This window comes from Dermacentor andersoni, chromosome 1 (assembly GCF_023375885.2).
Source record: "Dermacentor andersoni chromosome 1, qqDerAnde1_hic_scaffold, whole genome shotgun sequence".
In the NCBI taxonomy this organism is placed as follows: Eukaryota; Metazoa; Arthropoda; class Arachnida; order Ixodida; family Ixodidae; genus Dermacentor; species Dermacentor andersoni.
The window spans coordinates 204905572-204925907 of record NC_092814.1 but is presented as its reverse complement, the minus strand read 5'-3'; the positions used below and the strand labels follow the sequence as shown (position 1 = coordinate 204925907).

The 20336-nt window shown below is 45.1% G+C and overlaps 1 protein-coding gene across 1 annotated transcript in view; it reads right to left on the bottom strand.

Moving 5' to 3' along the window:
* The window catches only part of LOC126546923 (nose resistant to fluoxetine protein 6-like), a 40204-nt gene extending 26163 nt beyond the window's left edge, over nt 1–14041 (bottom strand). The window contains exons 1-3 of the mRNA XM_055062987.2: nt 12972–14041; nt 4891–5099; nt 3077–3188 (exon numbers count right to left, since the gene is read on the bottom strand). Of these exons, the coding sequence (XP_054918962.2) occupies nt 3077–3188; nt 4891–5099; nt 12972–13344 (694 nt within the window). The 5' untranslated portion in view covers nt 13345–14041. The remainder of the gene's footprint in view (nt 1–3076; nt 3189–4890; nt 5100–12971) is intronic.
* Nucleotides 14042–20336: the final 6295 nt, after the last annotated feature.

Genomic DNA, 20336 nt, shown 5'->3' with positions numbered 1-20336 from the left:
TAAACCGGAGAAAACGACACGCTATTAAATTATGGGGTTTTACATGCCAAAACCATTTTCTGATTATGAAGCAAGCCGTAGTGGGGACTCCGGAAATTTTCGCCACGTGTGGTTCTTCAACGTGCACCTAAATCTAAGTACACGGGCGTTTTCGCATTTCGCCCCCATAGAAACGCGGCCGCCGTGGCCGGGATTCGATCCCGCGACCTCGTGCTTAGAAGCCCAACACCATAGCCACTAAGCAACCACGGCGGGTTGACACGCTATTGTGCCTCAGTGGAGTATTCGTTGTGAACGCTGCCCGAAACTCCGTGCAGGAAAGAGCAACGGATTGGGGGCAGGCCGGACAGCATGGCTAATAAGAGGTTGGAAGAGGTAAATATTCCCCTCCTATGTACTATAATTTGCGAAGTCATATCATTTGTATCAATTGAACAACTGCTCTGCCGACCAGTGAGACTGCTTTCCGTGCAATATTTGAGTTTTGATATTTGATTTGATTCGATTCGAACCATGTTAAGCAGATATACACACTGCGGGCATACAGGAAAATTTAGATCTGCTATGCTTTAGAAATGAGAAGTTCAAAGGAAAATTATACCCGGCTGGTTACGCGAATGTCGCTATTTCGCCAAAAATTGTCTATAAACCTCTGCGCTTGACACACTACTTGACAAGGATGCTATAATTAAGCAAAGTTTAAGCTAACACTTTATCCATGATGCAAGGGTCATCCTTCACGCGAAGCGCATGGGTGGCCCACTTACGACAAACAGCAGTGATAAAAATGAATAAGACGAAGGGTGACCACTCGAAGAAGGAGGCTTAAGCACAAGTAGCGCATAGCTTCAACGTTGCTTCTCGTGCATAAATCAAACGGAAAGCTTTAACGGCCAGAAACTGCACAGCGGGTTATAAGGGACGCCGTAGTGGAAGAGGGTTCCGGATTAATCGCGGTCGTCTGCGGTTCTTTAACGTGCACGAAAGGCACGGTACACGAGCGCTTTTGCGGGTCGATACGGGTCGATAAGCTTTCTCATTTACTTTCTCTTGAGAAATCCAAAGTTTGGCCTACCTTGGATTTGTCAATAAGGGGTGCACTCGATATGTGTTGTCCGTTTTTGTAACTGATCCCGGTGTACACACTGCGAAGTAGCTAGTTTGCTGTAACTAATCTCCCCTGAGTTTTCTATATAAATTCAGTGAAAGGAAGCAATTACTGTGTGCACGTCATGTGCGTTTTTCGCCACTGAAATCAGTCCACTTCCCCCCACTTTCGTCTTCCATAGCTTATTAGCAAGCCGGAGTAAGCTGGGTCATACACTGATTCACTGAGGTCAGTCGCTAAATCATCACTCCAGCTTGCTACATCGTTTAGGAAGCGTGAGTGGGGAGAGTATCTTAATGCCTTGGCGATTATATAGCTCCAACTTCTTGTGTGCTTTTTTTTTTTCCAGCGACCTGGAACAAAACACTTTGAATGAACATATGTCAATTGGTCACACCACGCCATCGCTCTTAGAAGCTTGAATTACGCTCTATTTCTGAGCAGGTAAGGTTAAATACATATCTTGCAGGAATATTTTAGAACCACTCAAAAGCCGTCTATTTGTAGTCGGCCTTTAGCGTTATTTTGAGCTCAACAGTAAGTTCACAATTCATGAACGTCCTGTTTTTACAGTGGTACGTGCGTGGTAATGCATTCGGTTTCAAAGCTGTGCACACATCCGGACGCTCAGTAAAGGCGTACACGGCGTTGTTTGCTTTGTTGTTGTCTTCAACGAAGATTTCCAAGCTCCAACGATTGTTTCTTATATTTGCCTGTCCCGCTTTTCACGAGGGTTCAAAATCTTATTTACTCATTTCATGCCAAAAATGAAGAGAAGATAGCCGGCGCCTACTCATGGACGCCTATGCCTCTATTCCCACATTTGTTGACAGTCACCGAAGTACCATCAATGTCCCGTGTATTTCTTATTCAGCATCCAAGCAGGTAGAATACTTTCCTTCGAATCGTGCAGAAGTGAGGAGAAATTTTCAGGTATACTATCGGAGTATTTTTCGTAGAGCGTCTGGTTACATAGAGAACATATAGATGGGGGTATTTCCTGCCTCTCTAGTCAGGCCTTCATTTGCCAAAGGTTGCCGTATTCCAGAGGGATTTTTTATCAGCTCGCATCGATCAATACCCTTGCCTTTGTTCTGAGCTATAGTGCGGCAATTCTTTTCTATTCTCCACGTCTTCCGGTCCTCTGGCTCCGCGACTACCAACGCTTGGGTAGATTAAAGAACGATGCTCTGCTGGGGGTAACGGCCCAGCATTCCCTTAATTTATCTATCTTCGTTGGCCTCTCCACTCACGTAACTCTATTCTGAAAATGACACACTTCCTGAGTTACAGGCCTTTATTCTCTGAATAATCGGCATTTTTGTATTACCCGCCGCGGTTGCTCAGTGGCTATGGTGTTGGGCTGCTGAGCACGACGTCGCGGAATCGAATCCCGGCCAGGGCGGTCGCATTTCGATGGGTGCGAAATGCGAAAACACCCGGGTACTTAGATTTAGGTGCACGTTAAAGATCCCCAGGTGGTCAAAATTTCCGGAGTCCTCCACTACGGCGTGCTTTTGGCTCGTAAAACCCCATAATTATATATATATATATATATATATATATTTCCGGAGTCCTCCACTACGGCGTGCTTTTGGCTCGTAAAACCCCATAATGATATATATATATATATATATATATATATATATATATATATATATATATATCATTGTATTCCGCCCTTTATGTCTTCCGCATTGTAGGCGTCAGCGTTTCTCGTGACTTTATTTGTTTACGTTTAGGAAAGAAGCCATTGTTGCCTTAACAGCCGAAAGGCTCCGCGCCTCGCCATCCTCTCCCTTCTCCCACTCGTATTATCCAGCAATCCTGCCGTCCTTCTCTCAACCCGTGTTGCTATTTTTCTTGTGCAGCGTCTCTTGCAGAATTCGCAACGAATACTTTACTTACTACAACTTTTGTATACGTCGTCATTTCTGTGTCCTACTCAACATTAATACTCTCGCTCACCTGCGTCGATGATGGCCTGCAGGTCTTGTTTATTGCAGTCGTTGATAATGCAGATGCCTAGGCGTGTTGCGGGGATTTCATCAATGAAGAAATATTCCGTGTACTGCTTAATCTGAAAGGAGAAAGAAAAGCTACGTTGTGCAGAGTGCTGCCGACAAGAAATTAATGCATGCAGCAGGCATTCAAGCTATTATCATTTGGTAGGCCAGAGAAATGCTCTATTACGACAGGCGAGAGGCAATGATTCATTATGAACAATTAGGACTTCCTTTTCGGTCCCCATCCCGAAGAACCACCTTCGTTACTAAACGAATGTTGTGCGCCTACATTGGCGCAAAGTTACAAGGAAGTGCGGAAAAAAACATCGGAGTGCAGCAAGTAAACAAGCATATCATTTGCTCTTTCGAAAAGTAGCATGTTTCTGATTGTTGCATTTAGCGAACAGATAAACAAGTGGCAGTAAACAGACACTCGGCTCCCTCTGAGAATAGGAGCGAGCTTGCAACATCTATACATCATAAATGATATCCTTATTCTATCTCTTCACTTTAGTTTCTCTGAAAAATTTAGTCGAGCCTCTAATTGCTTTTTTCTTGAGAGATTGAATGTGCGTGTCGGCGTGCTATTCCTGTGGGACTACTGCACCGACGAAGATTACGTTAAGTGTGCGACATCAAGGATGAGCAAGTTCAGTTTAACAATGCACGCGCAACGTCGTTTACATTGCCATGCCTACGCAGTGACGACGTGGGCGTGATTTGGTGCACCCGCGTGCTTCGTTACAACGACGTCGTCTTCGTACATCGTGGCCATATTGAGATTTAGTGTACTGAGCCTTCACATGTAACGCTATGCTCCTGCCTTAGAAAAAATCGTGATGAGAACGTTCTCTTTACCTCGCGGCGATATCCGTTCTACGAAATGGGTGTTTACGTGATTGCGTCTGTCTGTCTCATCGAAACACCTTTCATTTTTGAGAAAAATAAACCTTTGTCCAGGATTGGTTCGAACTGACCACGTGAATTCGGAGCTGCGTGTGGGTGTGTATGCTTTCTTTTTTTTTCGTGCGATTAAAAGAGCAGCCGTGACAGACAGCTGTTCCTTTTTCTTCTTTTATTTCAGCTGCAAGAGCAGGTAACGACTCGGACGTTTATTTGCTGTGTCCCTTCGTCTGCCCGCCTTTCGCGGACGACAGCAGTCGTCGTCATCGTCGTCGTCCCGACGCCCCCTCACATACACGTGGTAAACACCACGCAAATGTGGTATTTGTTGCAATGAGTGCACCTTACGCGAGAATTACAAGTCCCCAGCCAATACATACCGTCTTAACGGATCGGGAATCAATGCAGAAAACATGAAACAAATATGGTAAGCCTTTTTTTTTTACGCGCTATGGTTGTTCTGTCGAAGTCGGGAAATACTAGGACCACGTTACGCAGCTCGGAGAACGTGCGCCAAGGCTATGGGACGCGCCACTTCAAGCATGCTTAGAGGAGGTCAAGAGTATGGCGTTGCAAACAGTGGAACCTTATACGCTAAACTGAAAAACCTGGTTTCTGTTTAAGTGCAACCGAATTATTAGTGTGATGATTAATTACCGTGAAAATAAGTTTGAGGATATGATAGTGCAATGTGAGTGCAATTATGTAATATGCTGTCTCGCTTCTTTTTATTCTTCCGTAGCAGTGTTTTTGTTGCCGTCAAATGCCTCGTGCCCTGTCCATGTTACAAACGCCGTTCGTGGATTTAGTCCGCGCTATTCTACGCGAGATGCATTGCACTAAGCGCTAGGTTCCGAATGCTGAAATGCATACCAGTGGGTGCAAAATGTCAAGTGTCATGATGCGCTCTCTCAGAGCGCGGTTCTCTTTCAGATGGAAGAGCAGGCTGCAGTATTGGCCCTGGGACACTTCCTGGCCGTAGTTGTCGCGCACCACGGTCTCCAGACACTCGTCGAATGCTCCCAGATCAGCTTTTGTGGCCTGCAGCAACCCCGATGGGTACTTTCCGGACGCGTCGAACACTGGAAGTGAAAAAAACATTTCAACCTGACCTGGGAAGGAGGTGCCTGAGCAACATTCGACAGGCAGCTGTCCTCGCATGCAGCCAGTACGGAAAAAATAAATAAATAGAGAACTACAGCGGCGCTCCCCCCGAGATACGAGTGCATCGCAATACGTTTACACATGGTTACTGCTCCGGGCATACTTGCGACGCTGTTGTGAAAGCATGTGCATGTCGGCGATTAGAACAGCTGGTTTGCGAAATGCGCAGGATTACGTGTTGCTGCAAGAACACTTTTGGGCATGCGTCGATTTGTGCGAAAGAACCTGCAGTGTCAAAACATGCGCCTGTACTGCCTGTGCCACTTGAATTAAAATCTGGTCCCAAATATACGTGAATCGATGCCCATTTGAGATGGTAAAGGAACGAAGCCAAACAATGTGTGAAGATCGCAGCATTTTTTCGCACTAATTACTAGCTTTGTTCTCAATTGCGCTTATTATTCTAATTGTAACGAGACCACAATGTCGCCCGATATCGGTGGTCGCAAATCGCCTTACATCGGCTTAGCGATGCTAAGAAAGCCTAAGCACGCCTGCAGCTGAGAAGGAACGGGTGAGAGCGTACCGAAAACGTCGAAGAGAATTGCGCCTCATCGAAACCTGTCCGAAAGGTGTGTCTGGTGAGAGTTAACGAATGGTAGAGTGTGCAAAAACATGAAGATATAGTCGAAATTGTGTTGTCACTGAGGTACCGCGATGTGCGGTACCTCAGTGGATATGATAGATATGATGCATGGATGACGCACATGGATATGATGCAGGGGCAGGGAAGGGTAAGTGGCATTAGAAAGTCCGCTGCTTGGTGCAGTACTTGACAGGGGCCGGCTATCAGCTTGTCGCTTTCTTCACAATACTACAGATTTAAGGATATTGTTAACAGGGGAACCGCGCAGGGCAGTTGCTCCCAGCCATCCCATCTCGCTTGTGGTAAGGTTGCTATCAGGGGCGCTACCCACTATCACTACCGCCATAGTTATCCATGAACAAAGTGCATTACCAACGGTAACACAATATATTTTCAAACGAAAGCGCATCTTTCCCACTGAATCACAGAGTTTGCAACCATCCCTCGTTCTCTCCCTTTCTCTGATGAACAAGCCCGAGAGTTGACCTTCGTAGCTCACTCAAAGTACTCTAATGCAATATCATACTGTAAGACAGAGGCAGGAGGAGAAGTTGATCATTTACGGTGTTGACACAAGGTACACGATGGCGAGGTATTTGTCGACGATGCCATATTACAATGCTAGAGAATTTTCTTGCGTGTCCCAGTGTAATGAAATAAAGCAGGACGCCAGGCATGTATCGCCTGCATTGGCGTACATTAACTCGGTATTTTTCCGGTTCAGCATGTGCGGGGGATTCCGGATGTTTACCGGTCGACACTCATAGAAGGGATTCTACCGCAAAAAAGCTTGGGAACTGAAATTTGTTGTGAGCCTCGTAGATCTGGGAAACCTACTAATGTGCGGACTTTGTGCAGACTCGTGAAAGCACTAAATAAGCGGGGCAGCTGCGCACAGAGGCAGTTGGCACATGAATCCGTACCGTCCAGGAAAACCCAGAGGGTAATTCCACCGAACCTCCTCATCGCTCCACTGCTTGAATTTAGATGAGCGGCGATCGCTGGTAAATAGCCGTAGCATGTAACCCGTAAAAAAAGGAAAGAAACCGGTGTATTATCTTAGTGTATTATCCTGTGCCCTGCAGGGTGTGTCACCGTGACGCAACGTGTGACAAGCCACATGACGCCCGACCATGAAATACCGACCATTTCCGCCACTCGTCTCTCGCTCTCATCAATCACTGCTCAAATACATACAAGTGCTGCGCTAAACGAAAAAGAAACCGTCAGTTCTGGCATGTAGAAAGAAAGTGTCATACGCCCGCGGCCTGTGGTAGCGACATTTTTCTTAGAAAGCTTACATTGAAGCGCCGGCTTGAAAAAGAAGATAAGAGCAAGGGGAAAATCACGCGCAACGAATGAAGCACCGGCAGCATAGACGCTGTTGCACGTAATACATCGAATACGTCTTTGTTGAAACCAGCATGCGCGTTCCCGCTCGCGGTATTACGAAACTGAAGGGCAAAGTTCACTCTGAAGGTCACGATGAAGAATAGTACTCGGCTGGTCATGAACTTACGTCCTTTAGTCCACTCATTATGCTCGCGTACACCGCGAAAGCTATAACTCCGCGAAAAAGGAGGAGAGCAGAAAGCAGCAGAACGACGCGCTCCTATGCAGCACAGACCACTGGACACAGTCACTCAGTTCAGATGAAGTCTGAAGGAGCGCGAAGGAGGACGTTAGGGGGCAACGCCTGAAAGCACATCGTAGACGCCCCGGATGCGCATTCCAGGTACTTTCTCTAAGGGGCGTCCGCTGAAAGCCCGTCACACGCGACTCTTTTTTGGAGAGAGCGAACATGGAGGAACGTTCATGACATTAGCAAGAAAAGTCATCATTATACGCCCACGATTGCGATGAACGCGAATGACGCTGACACATTACCAAGCAATATCAATGATTCCCCGCCGGTGTCGGGCATCATCCTAAACGGCCGTTGTAACCGCTGAAGCACCTGGTATTATCTGCTTTAATAACCTAGTCGGTCTTGTCGTGGGACAGGCATTGCGGCTGTCAGTTACATAATGATCGCGTAGATTCCCTGCCACGGTGACTAAAGACTGACGAAAGGCAACAGCGTTCTAAACATGTGGAAGAAAAGAAAAATTGGGGTTTTTACGTTCCAAAACCATGATTTGATCATGAGGCACGCCGTAGTCGAGGACTCCGGAAATTTAGACCACTTGGGGTTCTTTAACGCTCACCTAAATCTAAGTACACGGGTGTTTTTGCATTTCAGATGAGGAAGAGTGGCACATAGAATCGCAGACAAAAAAATTAAAACAAGATAAATATACTGGTGCAAATGTCTTGCACCGTCTTTTTTTTTTTTTTTTCCAAATGAAACTAGCCTTTATTACTAGTCTTCTATAGCGACCAGGCATCTTTCCGATTTGCCTCATTTGCCTCTTGTGCTTCTCTGCGCTTTTTCTGCTACGCAGAAGTATTAACCCAAATTTGTTTTCATCCAAATTTAAAGATGAAGCTGCAGATGTCGTTTGATTATAAATGCAGTTATCCACCACATGTATCGATTTTCGAAGTAAAGCTTCCAGTAGGTCTCAATTAAACTGCATAATTTTGTTGCAAAATATCCTTATAGAGAAGCGTTGCATTGGAATGTAAAAACCCCATATATCCGTCAGTTCTATGACGCAAGCATTCTGCTGCAATCACGTGGACATTGGTGGGACGGTGTTGTAACTACACAGGGTGGCTTCACTTTGACGTATAGATAAAGTTATTATTGGCTTTTACTCTTCTGGGAAACCACTTAGATGGGAGGCGGGAAAAAGATATACGGGTCCTTAGGGAGGAATCTTGATTTAGTTTCTTGTGCTTCCCGGACAATCTGGAATTTATATGTATGCATATATAGTTGAAACAATAGAAGCACGTAGGCAAAAATAACGCGATTTTGTTGACGTTTTTCGGCCGCGGGAGCGGCCTTCGTTGATCCCGCAGCCGAAACGTCAGTAAAGTCGCGTCATTTTTCCTATGTGCTTCTAGTCTTCGGACTGTTTCATTGCCGGATTCTGGCATGCAGCGCTTCACTGATATATATTTTAGAGAGGGGCGAACATCAAACTTTTCGAATACTAATTGAATATAAAGTTAGTTTCCACTCATACACTGACAAGTATACAAAAGGACAGCTTAATATTAAGGAGAACCAGCTTTAAATACAATATCACTAATTGCATTAAATAACTGCCCGAATAACCTCTTTAGAGTCTGGTTGCAAACAAGCTTTCCAGGAATTTTAGGCCGCGGTATGCAATGCCGCTTTACAAAAAGTGTAAATAAATGTTTGCCGAAAAACGATCAGGAGTTGTTGAAAAAGAAAGTAAAAAAATTAGCTGAAGCGCTTGTGTGCCATTAACACATATAAAAACATCAGTGGTAGTAGCGTAAAAGATAAAAATGCTACGTGACTAGGATGCCAAAAGCACTTAATGAGAGACCACAAGCCAAATTCATTAACTGTCAAGTATGCTTCCACCACCAAACCGAAAACCAAGCTCGCATTAACCATTTTGTTTCGGGATTGTTTCAAAAGCTTTCGTTGTTTCACTCTGATAATGTGCGTTACTTTGTTTAACAGACGGAGAACAGTAAAATGACTTTTAACGTTGAGTATTGCGTACCATTTGGTTAGTTTCGAATAGTTGCGTGTAATACTCGAATATTCGCCCAACAATATTATCCCTTCCCTTCTTATATATACCTCGGTACCGTAGAAAACAAGGCATGCATATATATATATATATATATATATATATATATATATATATATATATATATATATATATATATATATATCACTTTTTCGTGCTCAATATGGTTTCGACGGGATTTTAAGGACACAGGCTTCTTTGCCAGGCGTATCACTCCAGAAGAACGGCGAGCGCCAGGAGAGGGTACGTTATGAGCCTATTGTGAAACAACCAGTGGGTGCCCGGCTGTGGTGGGAATTGATTCCACGACCTACCGCCACCGAGGCGGCCGCCCTACCAGAAGGCTAAAGACCATAAGAGCACATGTATACAGCTGTTCATTGCGAATCCTCAGACAAAGAATCAAAAGCCGAATGACTTTTCTTTTGCGCTTTCTCTCTAAAGCGGTGATACATTTTAACAGCTGCCCGTGCCTTGGCACCAATTAGTGTGTGAGCGATTGACAGGCTTATCGCTTTGTAGCTGAGACCAAGAAAAAAAAAAGAGAGATATCGTACATTCGAGATGTGACGCGAAAGTTGTCCCTGAGGTCGTCTGCAAGACTCGCCTACAGTGAAGGCCAACGCTAAAGAAAATAACAAGAACAACGCAGTACTACATCGGACAAGCAATTAGGCACGATGCGTACGGTTACTTCATAGAACGATTTTCTTTGAACAGCTCTACGCACACTGTAAGAAGATTCTATATAAAATTTGCATGGAGGATGGATTTTAGTACCTTAAGAAATTAATTCACTGCACCGATAATGCACCGCCAAGGGTTTTTAAGCCGAAAGTAAACATGAGCTCCTTAATTCTCCTGTGGCAGAACGGGAACTTCAACATAATCGGCGTCAAAGCTTTTTTGAGTAATTCGAGATAGATTAAGTCTAACGAAGTGTCAGAGTTATATTAGTTGGACACCGGGGAGAGGTTAATTAACCATTTCCCAAATCCGAACGAAACGTTCATTTCCTTGGCCATATGTGAGAAGTTATCCCATACTTAGGTGCCACCGTAGTGCTGACAGCTTTTGATGACAGTTCTCAGAATAAAATAGAACACCTGTCTTTGTCACGCCTTTCTTCTCCGACTGATCTGACAGGCCATGTGTTGCATGCCTCAGGCAAGCAATCATCGTTTCTGTTGACCAGATACGAGGCCTCATACTACCTTCAATGAGAGCCCTCGTGAAAATTGCGCTAACACGCCATAGCAAGTGAATACGTTTCGTTTGCGTTCGTATTGAGGAATGGCGCAGCATGTAACAAAAGGTGGTAGTGCATCCATTGTTGTCGCTGCAACAAAGGAAGAAATTCTAGCTCCCGTGGGGAGTTTCTACAGCCCGAATATGTAGATATAACGGGAGGATAAGTGGTACGTTACAAATTAATGTGGATGAGGAGTAGGACTAAATAGCGATCACTGGAATCCGCGCGAATAGGTGTGCTAAGGAGGCATGACTTCCTTAGCAGACCTATAGTTACGGTTGCCACACAGCATTTCGTCTTCGGCTCGTTGTTCATGGTGACAGAATATAATGTGAAGTTATCGAAAGCACTATTTTGCAGAAGGCGCTGTCGTTTTCAAATGAAAGCAAATATAGAACTGGAGTTGCAAACACATACAAGCACGGCACACTTCTGAGTAAAAATAACATAAAACTTGGGGTCAAGTGTATATCATAGACTAATGGGTAGTCAGAAACACGGGCTTATAGGTCGCATCCAGTGTAACGCAGTTGGTAAGAAAGGCGAACGAAAATGCACAGTGTTTTGCGTGAACAGGAGAACCGAATAAGAATCGCATATAAAAAGAGTAAGACCAATGAGGCAGCACTTATAAATTGCAAAAGTCAACAGCTGTCTACTACTGTGCGATTCCTTAATAGCCGAGGCCTCCATTAAATGCTCTACAACAAAACTGAATTTCCGAACGGTGAACAGTTATGGCCACCTTTCTTGCTGCCCCGTATTTAAGTACACCGCTTTAAAACACAAGTCATGGACGAGTGCCAAAGAAAAATTTACCCTGAAATTGTTTATTTCGCTGATGCAACAACCGCGCGCGTAGAGAGGTATATCAAAGACACACAAGATCGTCAATGTTAGTTTAGTGTACTTACAGCCCACATTTTCTGTTTAGCTTAACGGCAATCTGTCCGCAAGACACGTATGTGTCTGTGTGCGCAGACACGTGAAACCGAATGTGATGCTACGAAAAACGGCAATTTATATAGACTGTCATGTGCATAATCAGCAACTGCAAGTAAATGCCGGTTTCCGCTTCCAAAATACAGCACATTGCTCGATGTAATACTAGTCTGCGGCACATGGAGAGTGCCGTGGCAAATAAGGCGCATTCCCCAAACTTTATCTTCGAACAACGGACCCAGAATCAGAATCAGAATTTATTATTAGAAGTTAGGCCACATTACAAGTGTTTACTATGCAGAAGGAAGTTCCATAGTCAATGACCGTACCGGGACCTCCTGTACAAGAACAGGTATGATAGCTAACATCTCAAAGCAACATTTGTAAACTTCACAGGGCCTTGCTCAGCTTTCACTGTATGCATTGAATACTGCTCCCTGACCACTGTCTACCAGGGCCACGTTCTTGCTCTCAGAGTCAAGGTAAGCAGAGATATGATCAGCAATCACACTGTCTTGAATATAAGAGCGCCTTCATTGTGAAAGCACGCTTGTATTCAGTGACATCGTAGGGCACTCGTTGGGTTATATATGTGCAGTGTATGTAAGCGACGCACGCTACAAATGACAAATGTCATTGCACAACGCATAATGACAGTGAAATATATAAAGAAAATTCCAATACCACTTAATGAACAAAAAAGAAAAAAAAGGAACATTCCAACGCGCAAGATGACACAACTTTCTGTTTAAGATGTTTCACCGTTTTCGTAAGTGAAATACAAGTCTCAAGGTGCCAGGTCCCAACGAATTTGTAATTTCAACGCTGGCTTCATACAGATTCAGAGTTTTAAAAAACTTCAACGTGTATAAAGCACTTATTTGCCTCACTATACATGCCTTAAAAACGTTTTCTTTACCCCTAAGGAATCTCAAAATATCGCTGTCAACTTCCTCTGCGGGCGCATAATGTGGAACTTATAGTAAGAAAATTGCTGTAATCGCTCCAAGACCATCAAGTTTGGCGCTATATTTTCTGCCCGAATATCTGTTTTGTTTATCTCCGCTTATATCACTGAGTGCAGTCGTCAGTGGGATCATTTATATCAGCTTTGGTGGGCAGCGAAAGTTCCAAAGCGCTTGCGCTCCAGCCATCGATAGCACCATCACTACTGTTCCCTCGCTACAAGGACGTGTGCAATGTTCATTAGTCAGACATATTAGATATCCATTCTCTTTGAATTTCAGTCTTACATTAGGAAATTATTTCTAGGGATTTCTGGGTCTCCCTATAAAAAAAAACTTTAAAAAATGACAGCCCGCCTACTTACATCTCAGCGCCCACGGCTCGAGGTTCTGGAATCCTCGCATCAACCGGAAGAGGCCGATGCTGCACTCGGGTCTCACGTCCGCCTCGAGGAGCTTCCTTCTGATCGACGAAGGCATGCTGGCGAACAAGCGTGCCACGGCGTTTCGCAGCACTTGTTCGTAGTCGGGTTCATCGTCTTCCACCGTGGCAGACGTTGTTGGTGGGTACGACGTCTTCATTGCTCTCGTCAAGACTTGGTCAGCGGTGGTAGTTGTATGGTTCTCTACCGGAGAGGCTTGAGTCACAAATGGCAGCAGAAGGCATGCCACCAAGATGAAGAGGCGCGTGCATGACGGGCTGCGGGCGATTATTCTCTTCGTGGTCAGAGATGCCATCGCGCGCAGGAGTTCCAAGGATTGTAATGTCTTGATCTCCCACAGAACGGCGAGCTCAGCGTTTTATAACGATCCAACAAACCAACGGGCTAGGGTGTCATTTGTTTCGCCCCTCCTCCAGCACTTAATATTTAAGTCGTTAGCAAAGAAAGTTTCAAGAAAGCAAAGAGTTTCAACCGACAAATGCTCGGAAGTAGAGGTGAACAAGCTCCACGTAACCCGACGCCCGTCACTAGGCTCCGTGCGATTGAGCTGTCAGAACTATGAGGGCCGGTGCCAAGTAACCTTTAGCCTTTGGTAACGCGAACACTGGTGTGAGTAAACAAGACAAGCGGTTGCCTCGCTGTTTCGTAAAACGCGCTATCTTCCCACTACCGCTCGTCAAGGCGACTAAAATATCGCTCTAGAGCACGACATCCTGTAGACAATACTTTGCCCGAAACTGTGGCACGGACGAGGCAAGTCGAAGAAGAGCACGAACGCTGGCGTGGTTCCGGACGAGACCGTAGTGCTTCGGTGCCGGCGAACGAAAGAGCTTCTGGCCACAATGCTCGGCGCCGTTTAATGAGCCGCCTGGTCTATCGCGAGCCGCTAGAGATGTGCGACTGACCACGCACCGCTCTCTGGGAGCAACCGATATCCGTAACGCAGTGAGGAGGATTGGGAGAGGGAGAAAACAGCCAGCAGCTTGTGCTCTGCGTGTAGGCGTTGCCCGTGGTTCACAGCTGGCCGTTTTACGGGGCAAACATGTGACGGTGCCCACGACATCTCGTCGACGAGCTTATACAGTGAACGGCCAGTTTCCTTAGAAAATGTTGCTCCCCTCGACTCAAGGTCATACCATCACGTTTCACGCCTTTCACTTTGTCCGACAGTTTCTCTCTCTTTCTTCCTTTCCCTTTTGTTTCTCGTTTGGCCACTGGACCCGTATATCGCCGATGTGGCAACATCTGTACGACATACGTGAAAGGCAGCCTAATAAAGTTGCAATCATAAAAAAAAGAGAATTGCAATGGCGGTGTCACTGCTTTGCGGTCGCTTCTTCTAAAAGGTTCTCCGCATTACGTACGTGATGTTGGCGACGCACCTGGTTGTCACTCCCACTGTTAGAGCTATCGGCAAAGGTTTGTGGCCGGAATTCATAAATAGCTAATGCTAGATGTGGGGCCGGTGAAAAGCCCCGCTCGCTACCGAGCTGGCTTGCCTTCGCCATTTGCGTCACGACATCGGTCAAGGGAAAGACACGCACTGTTTCGCATAAAAGCAAGAAAAAAAGAATGAAAGAAGTGGTTGAGCAGTTGGGGCTTGGAGTAGAAACATGAGTGGAGTGTGCTTACGTTAACCCAGAGAACAGAACAATATCAGATTCAGAATTGTGTAACTTAAAGAAAATATCATACTAGGACAAAAAAGAAAAAAAACGACGGAAAAAGAAGGGGGAGGGAGTGGGGCAAGGAAGAAAACAACACCAATACCGGCTTCTTGAAAAATAAAGGTTTTAATGCTTCGGTGGGTGCGCACTAAGTAATCCCCACGTTTGCGTAGCGCCAGTAAACAGAAAGAGAAATCGTATTTTTTCTTTCTGTTCGTGCTAGCAATATCATATTACTAATGTTGCTAGAGCTGCATTGAGGAAAACTTCCGCTAATATTACTATGATCTAAGAAAATGAAAGAAACGTAAGTAAGGTGCATGGCTGCCAGAGCGGTTTCCCACGGTGTGCTTGTCCCAGGCCATGACGAAGTGGAAAAGAACAAGGTTGCTAGGCGTGCTATGAAGCTAATAATTAACTCTAAATAAATGGTGGCATCAACGGGACCACATTGGCGATAAAACCTCAACGAAGCAGTGCTCAATGTCGTAGGGACTAGTAAGTAAAGTAAGGACAAACGAACGACAGATAGCAGAGATTAACGAAATTGTATAAGGTGTCAAAAATTCAGCGCTGGGGCTCATTGAATCCTGGTCTTGCATAATGGCAAGTGGGCAGAATGATGATTATCGCCCAAAAGGGAAATACAATAAATTGACAGCCGTTCGTTTGAGTCCCAGTTGCGTGACTCGCAACAACAAAGCAGCGTGATGCCTTCAGGCAGTTTTAATGTTCCTGAGAGCTAATTAATCCTTATCACGTAACTTAAGTGAGCGGGAAATACGATTCAAAATACACCTGCTGAACTCTGCAGATAGCGTTGGAAGGACCAAGGAGAGAAAGAATCACGACAAAGGATTGCGTCTTTTTTTTTTTTTCGCTCGGGATTATCGTTGAACGCACATCTATCGCTCATGGTGTTGGTCTTTTATTTACTTGCGCGACCTCTGTATTTACGAAGCTTTGGATGCTTTCATCTTCTTTTAAATATTGCGCTTGCTTTTATTGCTTAAATTAGCTAGTTGTTTTAAGTGGACTTTTTGGCTGTTAAGCATCTATATAGCCACATTTTCGCTATAAAGCTTTTTCTACATTTATGCGCACAATGCATCGTCTAATGATGAAACATTTGCTTGATGAAACACATACGAAGTCGCAAGGCAAGATAATTTTATGCACTGTTTTGTAACTTATAGCATCTTTAGTTATAACTAAGCAGTTATAGCATTTTTAGGTTGAAATAACCATGGTGTGCTCATGCGCTCGTCACCTCTTTTGTTATGGCGTATGCCTCGGCAATCAGGCGAGCAAATGGGACGGGATGCGTCGAATCACCTGGCACTTCTTGAAGTCGGGAGCGCAGCCGCAGGCACTGCAGTGAAATGCCATGTTGCTACCTTGCCTGTGGCGACAGTTATTGGCGCATTCGCAGAATCTATGATACTGCCATCGCAAGGTAGGGTTAAGCTTCAACGTTCCATTCCAAAGACTATGAAAAGGAGGTCCTCCCAAAAATTCGCTTGAGTGCCTAGCGGAAGAACTTCTCGCTGAGCTACACTGGGATAATAGTCACAAGCTGCGAACAGAACAAAGGGCTGGGACGAGCGTTACTCCTTGCATTCATGGCGTTTTGCGTGAGATCAAATAAGTGGTTCAAAGAGAGGGCGCCGTCGTATTCTCAACGCCCAGCAAGCTGAGTCGTCTTCGTAGGCGCGTAATCAGTAAAGAGCCCAAGAGGACCGTGTGTGCCACAAGGCACACAAAGCCCTTGGTGACGTGCGCCGTGAACGTCGTCTACGAAATTCCGCTCTACTGTAAAAAGGTCAGCGTCGGCCGGAAGGGTTGCTGTCTAAACTAGCGGCTCTGCGAACATGCCAACAACTGTCGCCACAAGCGAGGTATAGCTACATGGGCCTTCACTGCAGCGCCTGCGGCTGCGCTCTTGCCTTCAAAAAGTGCATGGCGATAGGACGTATACTCCAACACATATGCTCGCCTGATCGCCGAGGCGTAGGCTATTAAAAAAAGGAGGTGACGCGTGCCTGAGCCCCCCATAGGTAGTTCTAACTAAAAATGAAATAACTTATTATAACAATGCCTCAAATTATATTGCCCTCGTGACTCGTTATGTGTTTCATCATTCAAATTTTTTGTCATTTGACGATGGTTCTCGCACTTACCGTGTTGGGTGTTTACTATTTGTTACTGCTAGTGATTATTTGCTACAAACCCTCTAACTTGTTAGTCAGCGCTTCGTGGTGTGTGTTCTCTTTTATTCTGTCGTAGTCGTTTTAGGCGCTATTTTTACCCCATTACCATCTTAAAGGATATAGCCCAGAGGTGCATGCATGTTTTTGTGTAATTACATGTCTTCTTATTTCAGTAAAGTTCTCTTTTGGCCTTCCTTTAGGGTAAGCTCTAACACGAGTACAGTTCTGGCATGCTTGATACACTGTAAAATAATTTAAACCTTTAAAATAAAAAAAGAATGTAAATGTGTCTATAACTCCTACCCTTACACCCTTTTTCATTTCTAAGGATGTAAATTCTTTAACAGTGTAAACCTTTACGAATTCCTCAAATTGTTCAAGGATGTGTATTTACCCCGCAACAGTGGTAAGCTGTGTAGCTAGTGGTGTGTTTGTTTTTTCATGGTAGTGCAAGGACAGCTAATTACAATCTTGTACCATGATTTACACCAGTTTCTGATTTTCTCCAGTGATTAATTAGCAGTTATTTGGAGCTTATGCCAACGTAGGTGAAGATACACAATAAATTTCAACAATGGATGCTTATGATCGCCCATTTACCTGTATGAAACAGAAGCTCGCCGTTCTGATTAGAGTATGCTTGCACTATTAATATGACGATTCCTGCAACGTCTCGCGGCGCTCTCGAAGTCACCGTCATTTTAGCCTTGTGTCAATTTCCTTTTGTTGCTGCTGTTCTCTGTAATAAGCATGATGAGATGTGTGATACCGTTACAGTGGCAATCATGTAGCGATGACCGATGTTCGGAAAGCAAAGTATGTCTCATTGGTTTTATATAAATTTATTGCTTTGTCTTGACGTTGCCTTGTCCCATTCAACTGACGCGTCTTGCTCGCCTGTCGACAGAGCATGTTGGTTTAGCTGCGGCTATCTTGGATGGTTATTTTCAGTGACTAACCCTTATTCATGCCAGCATTTTGGGGCGCACGTCTTAGGCACCCGTCCCCGCGGCGAGCGTCGGCCTCGGCGTGATCGAGCGAACGAGCACAGCGAAGGATGAAAGAGCGAACACGGAGTGTAGCGGCGGACAAAAGACGCGAAGAGTGAAGCGGAGGAGGGGGATATGGGGAATGCGTGAGACTAAAAGCGAAGTGTGGCGATTATAGCTACGAGTCACCCACGCCCTGCCTCTCCCGATGTCCAGATTTGCGAGGCAGTCGCGCCACGCTTCGCTCCATCCGCAACGTGCCGCACAAGACAGATTGTCCACGCCAGCCAATATATCGCGAAATTAAAAGGCGTATAGAGTTGCGCTCAATTTTCTTATTAGGGAGTGTCGTAATCGTCGGTGAATTATTTACTCAGACTTATTCTGAGATAAATTAGCAAGCTTTTGTCCGTAAGTGTAACCACCCATTTCAAGGATACATGTCATGCTTGTAAGAAGGGGGCAGCTTTGTTAAACAGCTCCAAATATTTGATAGTGCCAGAATTGTAGTACGTCTGTCAGTAATGTCCTTCGAACGCACACTACATCCGTCTTGTTCGGCGTAAAAGCGTAATTTACAGACACGTGGAAAGACCCTTACAAGTGCCAGCTGATTTGGCCGTTTCCGCTGAACTGATCGATCTTTCTTCTTTTTTTTAGTGCAGCAGAGCTAAACGTGAGCTAATAATGAATGCTGTCGAGAAGTCTCCTACAGGATATGAATTGTTCGTGACCTCGTAATAGTTCTTGAACGGATACAGAAACCTCAGAACGCTGAGGTTTCTGCATTTAGTCATCAACGCCATGTGACCGCTGCTTGCGTCAAAGGAAGCCGCCACAATATGCACGAAACAGGCAACCTCAGTCGCTCAGCCAACTAGATGAATGTGGTGTCATTAGGGTAGTTTTCCTACTGAATTTTCCCTTAATAAACAACAAGTCACCGCTGGAACGAGCACTTACGTCCTGATCAGAGGAATTATGGGCTGTCAATTTCGGCTATATGAATGACCCTTTCAAGTGGCGGGAAAACATTATGTAGTCGTTTAGTTTCAGGCGCGTTGCCGATCAACTGCAACGATGCGTTAATTGCGAGCTACATAGTCTACGCCTCTTACACGCACGGCGCTGGTGACACTTCACGTGGGCGTGTTTGGTGACCTTGCATGCGGACCGACTGACTAGTTATACATTCAGCGGAAGTGCTGAAAACTTTCGAGTCACAACTAGCTTTCGCAACATTGCCACCCTGATTCCGGGATTCATGTTCACCTGCGGCATGCCGCAATTTGTATAGTGGTACTTCTAATGGTGTTCAAGTCTTATCACACACAAACACTGCAGGCATGTGTGACGGCTCGCATGGTCCCGCGATCACTGATGAGGCTCGTAATTGGAGGTATCAAACGGTAGATTAGTCGCCTTGCAGTATTTCAACACACCGATGTTTTTCATTCGCCAAGAGCGTCTCTCTTCCTTTTTGGACACTTATATTTCTCAAGCTCCTTACCGGCAGAAATGAGGACGTGGCAAGTTTGAATTATCTATGCTTTTCCTCTTGAGCTCAGACCAATAACTAGATATTCTACAAGAAGGAGATCATTGGCGTACTAAAAGAAGTTTCTGAAAAAATGAAATATCTTTCTGCTATATATATATCAACCGTTTTTTTTTGTTATAGGTCCATCACCTGAATTGCACCAACGGGTATATATGCCCCTTTCCACAAGACAGGATAAGAAATGCGTTGATAGTACTTTTCAAAGGTGCAACAGTGCTGCGTGCTTCGCGTTGTGAATGCGCTAGGCGTGCCATATTGCATACGTTGAGCGCACACTAGCATACGAACAGATTGCGTGCGTGCTTTTCATAGTTCTTATAACTTCGCTTCCCCTTTCCTGTCAAATGTATATATGTTTCCAGAACAAATAATAATAATAATAACAATAATAATAGTAATAACAATAATAATGATAACAACAACTTTGACTAGATGCCACATTCACTTGCTCAGGTTTGGCGCTCCTTGCGCGCTTTTTAACACAAGTAGGGCTATCCTAAATTTATATATTCTTGCGTATGGATGGATGGATGGATGCGAAACTTTAATGAAGGTCCTGAGGTACGCGACTCAGCGCGCTGCGGGCCGCTCCCACGTTGGGACAGTCAGGCCATGCCCGACCGCCGCATCGTGGGCCCTCTGGACAGCCCATAGTTGCGCCCCGGCATCGGGGCTCTTGATAGCGGACAGCCACTTGTCCTCATTGATTTTTCTGTGCCTCGTAACGAGGGGCAACGCCAGAGCATATGGTCTAGGCTAGCGATGGCATTGCAGTGCCTGCAAGAATCAGTGGCATAGGTGTCGGGATAAAGCTTGTGGAATAAAGCTGGACTGGGATACGAGTCTGTTTGCAATAATCT